At 37.0% G+C, this 12,431-nt stretch overlaps 1 protein-coding gene across 3 annotated transcripts in view; it reads left to right on the forward strand.

Annotated features, from left to right (window-relative positions):
- The window catches only part of MTA3 (metastasis associated 1 family member 3), a 135,920-nt gene that overhangs the window by 69,218 nt on the left and 54,271 nt on the right, over positions 1-12,431 (forward strand). For all 3 annotated transcript variants that reach the window (XM_056357434.1, XM_056357436.1, XM_056357435.1), the window contains exons 10-14: positions 2,626-2,700; positions 7,303-7,361; positions 9,952-10,076; positions 11,237-11,388; positions 11,881-12,103. In XM_056357434.1, coding sequence (XP_056213409.1) covers positions 2,626-2,700; positions 7,303-7,361; positions 9,952-10,076; positions 11,237-11,388; positions 11,881-12,103 — 634 coding nt within the window. The remainder of the gene's footprint in view (positions 1-2,625; positions 2,701-7,302; positions 7,362-9,951; positions 10,077-11,236; positions 11,389-11,880; positions 12,104-12,431) is intronic.

Below are 12,431 nucleotides of genomic sequence, written 5' to 3' on the forward strand. Positions count from 1 at the left end.
AAGGGCAGGCTCATTTACTTTTCCAGCGATTAACAAGAACTGGCATTATTTGACTTTCCGTATACAGCTCCAGCATTAAGCTATAAACATTTAATATTAGCAAGCAAGAAAATTGTTACAAATTAAATGGTATAAAGGAGTTCCCCTTTTTTTTTAATAGAGGGGAGAAGCTCATTTGTTACCAAATTACCAGTGTAACCTTTGAATAATCATTTTCATCAGCTTATAGGAGCTCATTTGTTGAGATGCTGCTGTCTTTTAAGAACCTGTATGAATCCTAATTAAGCTAAACTTTTTAAGTTAATTGAATTTACTTGATGTACTTGAATTGCTTCACATCCCAGGATAGTAGAATAGAAGACAACTGACTATTTATGTTTTCCAGCTATTAACTATTTTCCTTATGGTAAGAGAGGGCTGTTACGCTTGTTAATTCTTAGCTTTCCATTATCCACAGTTTTCACAAATTTATAACTGTTATATCTCAAATATGGCATGAAAGGCCTTGGGAATGAGACTTGAACAGTTTATGGAAAACAGAAGCAGCATTTTTCCAACTGCAGGAAATTGTGCAAACATGCCTGTAATTTAACGTGTTCATTTCAAAATACTTTATAATCCTAAGTTTTTCTTGCTGCTCTGATCTGAGTGGTCCATTTTTACCCTGAAGAAACTAAAGAAACCAAAAATGCCCTTGTCCCTGTTTTTGTACTGCTGACATCTCTTTGCTGATTTTCTCCTACAAAAATGTCACTCAGATGGTCATTTTTACTTCTCTCAATTAGCATTTAATAGAATTTGGTAATGACAGTACATTATCCTGTGGCTGTGCACAGCTTCTCTGGCAGTTCAGAGCAACCTCTGGAAAATTCACATGCCTCTACAGTGTTTTGTCATTTAAGTGCATACAAGGTATTCATACTCTGTCTGTCAAACTGGTTATCTGGGTTATGAATCAAAGTGTAAAAGGCTTATGGTTATCCAGTCCAAGCCCCTTAATTGTCTGACTTTAATTGTAGATGCCTACTGAGTGAGTGAACATACTGGTGTCACAATCATAGTTAAAAGAGATTATTTTCTAGAGAAATGGCAAACATGATCTGTAGCGTGAATGTGTTAATAAGTGTTTGGGAGGGGAAAATAAATACAGAGATGCTAAAATGTAGTTCTTGACAACAGCAGGTAGTTGGGGTGACTGTTTCATCTGGATGCCAGGACGAATATGAACCTAGAGACTGAGAAGCAGCTCATCTGTCACCTCACACCAAACACATGTTCCCATCACTGGCCTTTTCCTGGGCAGATTTCTCTTAAGGCATAATTTACCTAAGGAAGTGAAAGGATTTTGGTAAAGTGAATTGTGTTATTGCGTTGCTGGTTATCAGAACGTCAGCTTACGCATTTGTTACACTGCTACTTTTTAATTAAATGCAAATGGACAGGGATTTACACACTGTGCTGCACTGCCTGAGGAAGAATTCACAGCTGAGTCTGGACCTGAATCCCAGCTCCTGAAAGGCAGAGGTGGGAGCCAGGCTCAGTTCCCCTGGGTCTGTAAGCAAGCAGCACGAAAAACTGGCTGTGAGCTCCTGCATGCAGGGAGAGGCAGCTTGGTAAGGCGTTCCTCTGTTGTTCTGGGAGTGTAATTAAAGGTTCAGGAACTTCTTTGTTTGGCTTAAGACATGCAGAAAGCCCCAAAGTGGAGTGAGTAAGGTTGGAAAGATAAGTTTCACATCTGTATTTTCCGGGACTTCCTAAAAATCATCCTCATTTCTGGAAAGCAGAGAATTACTTGCGTTAATGCATACCTCTAGAGAATACCACGCACAAAATAGTAGCATGTTTCCAGGTTATCAATAAAAAATGCATGAATTCTGAAAGAAATTATAGAAAGAATATATGGAGTTAAATAAATTACTTGGTAGTAATTAAAAATGTCTGCTGTATGCTTAATTTTCTCCCCTAAACTTAAGCCAATACATTTTTATTTTACTAATGAACACGTGCACCCAAAATAATTATCATCGTCATCACTTCCCCTGAGTTTGTACAGAGATTTTGGTGAAATATTCATTGTCAGTGTCACTCTTGTTGCTCAGGGTAGCACTTGTCCCTAGCATCCTTTTGTTTCTTGTTTAATGGTCAAGAGTGTGTGGAGGTTTATGCAAAACTAGTGGCGTTGTATGAGCGGCTGAGTTGCTACAGGACTTGAAAAAAATGTGAACTAAGTACAGTAACCATTGTATTTTTTAAGAGTAAAATTTTTGTGACATTTTGAACAAAGTCTTGGCAAGTTAATTTATTTCAGTCCTGATGTTTTTCTCCATCTGATATGCTTTACAATAGAGATATTACCTTTTGTGTTTCCTGATGGAAATCTGGATTCGGTTTAATCATATGGCAGAATAAATTACATTTGGGCTTGGATGTGTAATATTGTTGTAATTCTGCATCCTTGTTAACTATAAGGAGAGGTTGTGTATTATTAATAATAATTTGCAGATGGATTTTAGTATTCACATTTTAGTATTTGTGTATCAGCTGTACTTGATTTTAACATGTTTAATAAGATGTGGACATTGCAATTTCTTGGCACCGCTTTAATGTGTAACAAATGTTTTTCAGCTCCCTTGGAAGTCATTGACTAGCATCGTTGAGTATTATTACATGTGGAAAACTACTGACAGATATGTGCAGCAGGTAATTTAATGATATTTCAGCATGAATCAGTCCATGATGTTCTTAAAGTGCCTGAAGTGTTAAAGCATAAAAAGCTGTTGGTGTTCTTTAAATATGGTGGGAGGCCTGTGGTAATATCTTGGCCTGTAGACAGATGTTTTTGTGCTGTTCACAGGGTGCATTGTCAGATCATCTGATGCCTACTGTACATCACCTGGCTGTGAAGAACTGTTTAAGCTCTTGCATTCTGTGCCGGGGTTTAGCACACTTATTCCTGGTTCCTACTGCAGTGTGGGATAAGAAGGGAATGGGCTGCAGGGCAGATGCTTTAGGCTGTGAAGCGGTGCATGGGACTGAAAGAAAAGGAAGAATTACGTTATGTTAAAAGAGGCTGCTAATGTTACGAACTTTTCATTGATACTCCATGATAAAACATGACTTTGGCATTACCAGGATTTAAAAACAAAATTGGCAACATTCTGCATACAGTGGGCATGTTAATCCTTCTGTTTGAATATCCAATTGTTTGGGTTGCTCTGGAGCAGAAACATGGCAAGATGATAATTGGGTACCAATGTGGGATATTTTAAGCGGATTTAGGCAAAATTTCAGTGTTGGTGTTTCTTATATATTGTACTCTTTATATATTTGCTTCTTGGGATATATAAAATATTTTAAAATAATCCATTTTAATTTATGATTTAACATTTAAGTTTGTAGCTCCTTTACTTGCTGCATAATTAGTGGTGATGTTACGTACAGCAGGTTGAAAATAAGTTTTATGCTGTACTGATTTCAGCTGTATTGTTAGCGGGATCTTTGGAACCGTTCCAGATTTTGTTAGCATGTGTCAGAAGGATGATGGCTTCAGGTTGTTGTGGTTTATTTGAAAGTTTTTCTACATCATATTGTTAGTGTATGTATGTTATGTATGATGTTGAAAGCTTTTCTACATCATCTTGTTAGGGTATGGAAAGTAAGGGAAGCGTCTTTTACCATGAAGTAGCATCTTGGACTATCACTAGAACCCTTTAGTTCTATGGGTTCTATGGATAATACAAATAGAAAATAATATGCAGTGTATAAAGGCATGTTTTTTTTGGAGTCGTCGCCATTGATTTCACTTTTAACACTTTCCTTGCACTGTAATCTTGTTCCTAGACAGGTATTGCCAACAGAGATTTGCTGTGCTGTTTGTCAGCTCTTAATGATTGGGCAATGGATGATCTTGAAGAATCAGATAAAAAGATCTTATTGATACTGAAAGCCATGGAGTTTTGAAACGGAATTGAAGTTTTTGAAATTGAAACAGAAATTGACTTTTGTCAACACTTTTAGGTTGCTCAGAGACTGATTTTGTTGCCTGTGACATTTTTTTAAAATAACTTGCTCTGGAGAGGTTGGCAAAAGACTAAGACTCCCTTTCTAAAGTTGTCTAGGGCTTTGTTATGATTCTTTGCTACAGTGATGAAGGTGTACGGTGGTGTGTTGAGTTTGGGTGTTGCAGGATTAGCTTTTTAGCCTCATATACAAGAAAAACACATAGGCCTTATGGTTACTTACAACTTGAATGCCTGTGTTTTACTTGTAAGTAAGTAAACTTAAAACATCCAAACCCAGAACACGGCAGTACACGACAGGATTGAATGCTTTAGATGTGTTCTTTCAGGGTCATGCATACGGTCGTCAACGACAAAACCAGGGTAGGCCAGATACCTCATTGTTATCCTGGTTAACCCTTCTTTAATCCTTCCTAACGAGATCGGAACTTCATCCTGCCCTTGTTTAGTTTGTTCTGGAAGAGTGGAAATCATACAGTTTGGTAAAAATGATACTTGTAGGGCTTTTTTTCCCCACCAGAACAAGCTGTGATAACTGAATGCATTTCAGGGAGAAAATAAGTTCAATAAGAAAGTGGGAATTTGAGTCGTTCTTCTCTAGATACCATGCCTGAGGGATAGGGCAGTTTGGGGGAATGGGAAGACAAAAGAGTCAATGTACAAACTTGAATCTTACGCAGAAAATACAGTCTCTGAATTCTAGATTGGTGTAATTTAATACGCAGATTTGCTCTTTAATTATCTTTATTTCTTTGTGTGAATTGGCTGCATTGTGTGAGATATAAGAAAGATTTCCTTGTCATAATTGCCACTGAAGGTGGTTCTTGCTTGGTAGCTAGAGGTGGTGACTTAATGGCAGTGGAGAGATTGCTGCCACCTCGCCTTCAGAGTGTGTTCCCTTCAAGTCAAGGTGAAGGAGAATAGATACGCTAAAGCTCCTGGTCTGTGCTGAACCTGCCTAGCAAAACTGGCTCAGGCCTTGGGTAATCAATCCTTCTTGGTGATGTGGCACTTCTCGTGAGCACTACATTATGTAGTGTTTGAGGAAGGCCAGGTGGCTGATTCCGCACAATGAAATGTGTTCTCATCATTTGTAGCGTTCGCCTTAAAATCTGATTCAATGAAAAACACTTTTACTGAGTCTTTGCAACAGAAAAAGGGAGAACATCTGTAAGGATGGCTAAATTACTATACTACAACAATGTATTACACTTCCCTCTCATTTATGTTCTTCCACTGTGGAAAACAGTACTGATGTAGGGAAATGGTCATTTCTTGGGATATTTGTCAATTTATATTCATAACAAAAGTTCTTAAAAACAAGTAACATTCAGTTTCAGGGGTGGCTGATTAAAAGTAGTGGAGCCCAGGTGAAAAGCTGGGTTAGTGTAGCTTGACCTCCCTACAATGCAGTCTGTAAGACTTGTTTGAAATAGTTAGTTTAAGATCAATGTAAGTTTTTCTTCAGGAAAAACGTCAGCTCTCTTTTTACATTCCTTCAGTGATTTATTACCCTTATTGTTAACTAGTGCTTTGTCTAAATGGTTTCAATTTTGACTTCCAACCTTTACAGTTTACCAGTTTTCATCCTCTAAATTTCAAGAGGCAGAGGTTTCATCTCGGAAATTGCAGCTATTTATTGACAGTTTTGTTTCTGCATCCTTTCTTCTTTCTCAGTACTTGAAAGTTGACAGGTCAGTGTGAATTCAAGCTGTGACATTTTCTGTTGCTTTTAGAGAGCAACGTTAACCACAGTTTTAGTGCATAAAAATATAGTTTATACTGAAATGGCATTGAGTGATTATTTTGGAGGGGGCACTAAATCATTCACTTCAGCATTTCAGGAGGAAAGCAATTGCTAAAATTGCATTCCTTACAACCCCCGTGCCAGTACTAAAAGTATGCTAGAATTTAATTAATGTGTATAGTCACTTCTTGCTGACACTGCCATCAGGGCTTAATACAACTTCCTACAAATGCCTCTACGTTTTGACAGTGCTTCAAGGCTACTTTCCTAATTTTTTTCCCCTTTGTTGAGATTTTCTCCTGCTCCGATGATCTTGCTAGGTGTGCAGTGAGATTTGTTCATACTTCTTGTGGAATGGGACTGGCTTGTTATGAACCTCTGTGGAACACGTTACCTGCTGACCTGCAGTCTCACATGCATTTTCAGTTTGAAAACAAATTCTGTGTTGTTGGGTATAATATGAAAAGGAAAATGACACAGTTGTGGAAAGCTTGTGGCCTGAGGCTGTTACGCAGAAAGGACTGAATTTTGAACACCTGTTGAAGAAAGGGGGGGATCTTGAGAAGTAGGCAGGTAGTGTGGATTTATTATTGCTGGATATCAATGCCCTGCCCTTATTTTTTTCTTCTCTGTAATAATTATTGATCTTGTTTCAACTCCCTTTTCTCCCCAACTCTTCCCCACTCTCCCCAGGTGAACAGAAGTGGTCTTGAGTGGAGGAAGAGTGGGGAAATAATCTTTTTGCCTTACCTTTTCTGTATAGGCAAAACGTTTCAGATAACCAGGAGATATTTTAATTCTGTATTTCTTGTGCTGTTGCTGAAAAAATGCCGACTTAGTTACTTGTATAATACATGGCAATAACTAAAACTTCTCGGCATTTTGCAAGTTAGTAATACTACCTTGAGTGCAACATGTTTTGAGTTCGTTGCAAGTGTGAAGAAAGTAATCATTTAGTAAGTTTATAATCATCGTAGTAGTGTAGCTGTCCTGCTACTGCTGTGTTCCTGGGCTGCGGTTTAGTGGCACTTAATGGAAGTAAATGTTCAGTTATTTCTAACAGTCAGTTAGAAAGTCAGTAAAATCAGTGGACTTTACTGTTCCACTTCCTGATACTGCTAATAAAATACTAGCCTCAGGCTTGACAGAGCACACAAGAAGTATTGAGTTACATGACTGATGAGGAACTCATTGTGTGCAATTTCATTCATTATTTTCTAGTTATTTCACAATGAGGGTTAGCCACAATGCTGACATATTTATGTAGATGTAATTTATGTAAATTGTAATTGTCATTTTTAGTTTTGTTGTTAGTTGTGAGGCCTGTGAGTTTTACTGGGAAGGACAATATACTATAACTTGAAATTAATGATAAAAATAGAGAACTCGTTTTTCATGGTTTTCATCTTGTAGATTTCGGCATTTGTTTTGCAGGCTCTGGTGGAATCACAAAATAGAAATAGAGATGGATTGTGTGCAGTTTTATGAAATCTTGTACTTTAATAAAATATTTTAATGTGTTGATTTTTCATCTAGAAACGTCTGAAAGCGGCTGAAGCAGAAAGTAAATTGAAACAAGTATACATCCCCACCTAGTGAGTATAACAGTAAAGTCTTTTTCTTTAAATAATGTAAAGGTGAAAGTGAAACCGTAACGTGCAGTTACATGCAGTAATGCACACTGGATTTCCTTTTTAATAGTTACTTTCTTAGTATTTGTTTTATAGAAACAGAATATACAGAGATAGAACCAGAAAATGCCACAAACTCATGTTGTAAGCAAAACCTTTGTACTTAACACAGCCCTTTGACCTGCAAAGTGCCTGTTCTGGAATGGTGAGAAGTTTTACAGAAGGTGGTCAAGTGCTACATGGGCTGCTCACAGACAAGAAGGGCCTTCTCATTTAAAAAGCAAATTTTCCAGAGTAATTGCTTCTGAATCCCTGTAGCACAACACTTCATATTTGTGTAAATGCAAATTGTCTATTTCAAAATAGAAGCAGTTGTTAATGTAGTTACATAAAATAAGAACAGATACTTTCCCATTAGTTTTATCTTGCTGATAGTCTGCTCTTCATCTAGAGATGAGAGATTCTGGCTGTAAATCAAAGATAGCACACAGCCCAAAATATTTTATCCTTCAGCAAGCTTTATTAATGAAATCTGCTTTCTTCTGAGAGGTTTTTAATCTGGGTTTGGTTGGTTTTTTTTACATTTAAACTCAATGCTGTATCTGCTTTTGTTAACACGTAGTTTACAGGAACAAGATATAATCTGTCTCATTCATAATTTCCTCAAGATTGAGAAGAGAAAGGGTTACAGATGACTTTCTTCTAAGCTTTCTGTGGGCATACTCAGTTCACATGTATGTGAATTTCCCATTGTTATGAGTGTTTGTATAACAGAAGACTAGAATAGCAAATGAAATACTTTGAAAATCCATTGTTGTCTTTCTGATGACTTGTATAAATTGCATACAATAGAGCTTCATTTCCATATTTCATACAGACTTTCCTCTCTTAAAACAGATTTAATAATACAAATAGCAGACTATTAAATTCATTCTGTTAATCTCATCTGAAGAAATGCGAGTTTTTAAGCTCAACTCTTAATAAATGGCACCTTTTTAAAAAAGCTGAAAACTCTGAGTGTTCCCTCTCTGGGAAGTGGATGCTTTAGGAAAACCGTAAGATACTTGGTTTTTACTTAATGTTTTTTCAATTTAATCTCCTTGGTCCATAGTGACAATTGGGGAATTTGTCAGTATGTTCACAGTAGGGACTAGTTGTATTGGATGACAAAACCTGTTTTGAAATGTAGGATTTGTGCAATCTTACATTTCTTCCGGTCTGTGTTTTGCTTCAGTGTCAAGATAAAAATCCATAGTCAATGGTAAGAGGTGGTAGGGCTTCTCAGGTATTTGACAACTGCAATTTGGGGCACTTGTGGGCAAATGGATTGCTAACGCTCTGTTTCAAGACAGATTTCTTGTTGGAAATCTGTTTAGAATTGATTCTTAGAGCCGAATACCTTGTTGAACTTGATCATAAGGTATTTCCCGTAAAGGCGAGGTTCTGTCCTCAGTACCATAGAGTCCCTTCCAATTCGTGGCTTCTCTGGAAGGTAACGAAGCAACAGACCATAATGTGGGATTGTCTCTCAATTCCTTCTCTTGCACCTTGAGCCAAGATACTTTCAAGAGTTATCTGGAAATTGTGAAAGTGTCTCTCGCTGGATATAGTGAAAAAGGAGAAGGCAGGAGACAGACTTGCTGGCATTTGGAGCAGAGACTTGATACAGCGAAGGTTTCTTTAATTAGTCATTTTAACTAATCTTGAGCATTTTTTGTGCTACCTAAAATAACAAATAATCAATGTGTCCAGTTTTACATTGTATTGAGAGTATAGCTTGTCAAAGGGATAATTAACATGAACAAAGTTGGGAGCTTTGGCATTATTGTACTTTACCCAGTGAAGAATAATTCTCTCTGAATTAACTGACCTCCATAAAGTCCTAATTCACTGAAATATTAGTAGGTAAAATATTCACAGTAATAATAATAATAATAATAATGTTGATGATGTAATAATATAACAAAAAAAAAAATCCAAAACCAGTTCTTCAGCCTTCTCGGAGAGAAAAAGTAGTTTAGGACAGTACCCAGACAGAACAGCCTGATATATGGACAAGCTTTGCCAGGCTTGTAGGACATTCACGTTTACTGCATTTGGTGAGAAGGTGTGTACTGCTTGAGACAGGAGTCAGCAGACCCTCTTCTTGGGTGGACAGCCCTGTAGTATTATAGGCAGTGTTGCTATTCTTAGTTGCTACACTTTACCCAAAGTCCAGCCTCACCTTATCTGGCACTGGAACCCCCTTAAATTCTGTGCTGTGTCAAGCTTTTGTTAATGCTTGACCCTGAGACTTGGGCTTTTACTGGCTTGTCAAGTATTGTAGACCATAGGAGAGCATTTTACAAAGATCTGTAAATTTGAGTATCAAAGCAACTGTTTACACAACAAGTCTCCTAGATGCTGAAAATACTAGGAGTATAAAAATTCGTCTTGTAGTTTAGAGCAGATTTTATGGATGTTGTCAGCACACATTGGAATTCCAGAAATAGATTGTTTGTTTCCATATTGACTAACCAGTTAGTAAAGTCACTTTATTTTATTTTATTCAAAGCAATAAACCAAATCCCAATCAAATATCCAGCAACAATGGGAAACCTGCTGCAGTCAATGGAGCAATGGGAGCCTCTTACCAGGCACAGGCCTCACTAATAGGGCGGGCTTGTGAAAGCTGCTATAGTAAGTAAATGTATTATTATTAATAATGCAGAAGTTATGGCTAATCTTAACCTGTACTGCTTTTTTAAAAAATATGTACGTACTTTTGTTTGCATGCTGTAGAGGATAGTTTTCAACCACTTGCGTGGCAGAAACAACTTCTAAGTTAGAGGCTGCCTTCAATATATTGATTAAACATCAATATTCAAATCCGCTTTATGATTTTTATTTTCAACAATTGAGAAAGTACAGCAAGATAAAATAGTATAATGTGATGACACTGATATGTTATTCCTTTACCTTCAGAGTACTAATTAAAATTTATTTTTGGTTCTTCTGTAGGGCTGCAGTGTTTTTGAAGTGGTTTGGTTGGGTTGTTTTTGTTTTTTTTTCCACGTACCTCTGTTGTTGTAGTAGGGTGGCAGGGGGAGAGTGTGTTATTTTTTTTTCTAGTATTTTTTGTTTCTTGTGGTCCTTGTTGGACCTGAGGTAGCAGCCTTCAACATAGGTGCTATGAGAGTAGATATCATAAAATTCAGAAATGGAAGTAATAGAAAAGACCTACCATATGAGAGTTCTTTACTTATTATTGCTATAGTTGCCTGTCTCTTAAACACTAATTAAACTAAAACCATATTTTCTATGTAGAATGTTCCAGTTATATACTTTGTTGTTTTTCAAATCCCATTTTTTAAAGAATAGTTTTCTTGTGAAAGACTACAAAAAGAAAAGAAAAAGGTTAGTATTTTGTCTGAGTCTCCACACGCACAAGATAAAGGTACATACACATCGTCAAGGTCAATAAGAGATGTGCTTGTCCTTTTTTTAATATGAATCTTGATTTATAAGTACTGGCTTTGCATGACTTGAGCAAAAAAACCCAGATCTTAAATAGTTCTAATAGGTAACAGGCAACTTAATAAGCCTGTCTTCCAGGGTAAGATTAGAAATATTGGAGGATTTATAGGTGTTTCCTTTTGTTTTTGGTACTCCCCTGGAAGAACATATTTTCTAGGAAATACAAAATCTTTTGTTTGAAATTTAAATTGGGAAGCATTTTGGAAATTTCTATTTGGGATTGACATCTGGGGTGCTTTTGTAAAAAATAAATCAACTGAAAATTCAAATTTTTTTTCTCCGTCCATATAATGCTTTTACTTGTGCTGTTTTTTCCTCCTTAGCTTCACAGTCACACCAGTGGTATTCTTGGGGTCCTCCCAATATGCAATGTAGATTGTGTGCATCTTGCTGGATTTATTGGAAGAAATACGGTGGCCTGAAAATGCCCACACAGACAGATGAAGATAAACTGTCTTCCAGCCAACCTACAGAGGTAGGATTGCATAGATAAACTTCCCTAAAAGGAAAAGTGGTGCTTTCACAAGACTGCTGTGATTAGAACATGTAATAGAATGATCTTTTATTTATGTGTTCAGCTTTGGTATTACAAAACTCGATTTATTAATCCTTTTCCCGTCATAAGTAGAACTGAACAGTGGCAGGTGCTGCCATGTCTTTACTGGACTAATAAATGAACAAACATCCACTTCATGCATTGTTGGTGGACAAATGTCATGTCAGTCAAATGGTGTGTTATCAGCAAAATGTTAATATGACTGTATGATATCTCATCTTGAATGGCATTATACATCCACTCTCAATAGAGTGCCCAGCTCTGTTTTACAGCTTCATACACAAGCCCCAGTTTTTTGTATAGTGCTTGTACATATTATTTGATTAGCCTTGTGAATTTATCCAAACTGTGGATTTTTTTTAATGCTGTAATTCAGATGTATGTGTTATGATTTTTTGTTTGTTTTTGTAGGAATCTCATGTTAGAACTCACATGTCCCGGCAGGCCACACAGGGAACTCCAGTTCGTAACACTGGAAGTCCAAAGTCAGCAGTGAAAACACGTCAAGCTTTCTTTCTTCACACAACGTGTTGGACAAAACTGGCCCGCCAGGTCTGCAAAAATACTCTCCGGCTGCGGCAGGCAGCAAGACGTCCCTTTGTCCCTATTAACTGTGCTGCCATTAAGGCAGAATGTAAGATGTTTTTTTAATTCTTAGTTCTGTGTGCTGTGCTTCCACCCATTTTTGTCTTTTAATTTTATTTTCTTTTTCAATAAACATTTCTTGTCTATACACTTTTGATTTTCATTTTTTTCATTTGTCCAGCGTATCACCAACACATTGGATGAAGTCTGGCTGTCTTGAACAGATTTCAGGCTGGGGAAACATTTCAAATGATTTAAAAAGGGTATAACAATTATCTCATTCACCTACAGGAAAAAAAAGTCATACAAAAACCCATGGGGAGCAGGGAGGGGAAATCAATGCTGTGACAAAAAACTTGCTTCTTACTAGGCAGCGT

Source organism: Falco biarmicus, chromosome 12 (genome assembly GCF_023638135.1).
Source record: "Falco biarmicus isolate bFalBia1 chromosome 12, bFalBia1.pri, whole genome shotgun sequence".
In the NCBI taxonomy this organism is placed as follows: domain Eukaryota; kingdom Metazoa; phylum Chordata; class Aves; order Falconiformes; family Falconidae; genus Falco; species Falco biarmicus.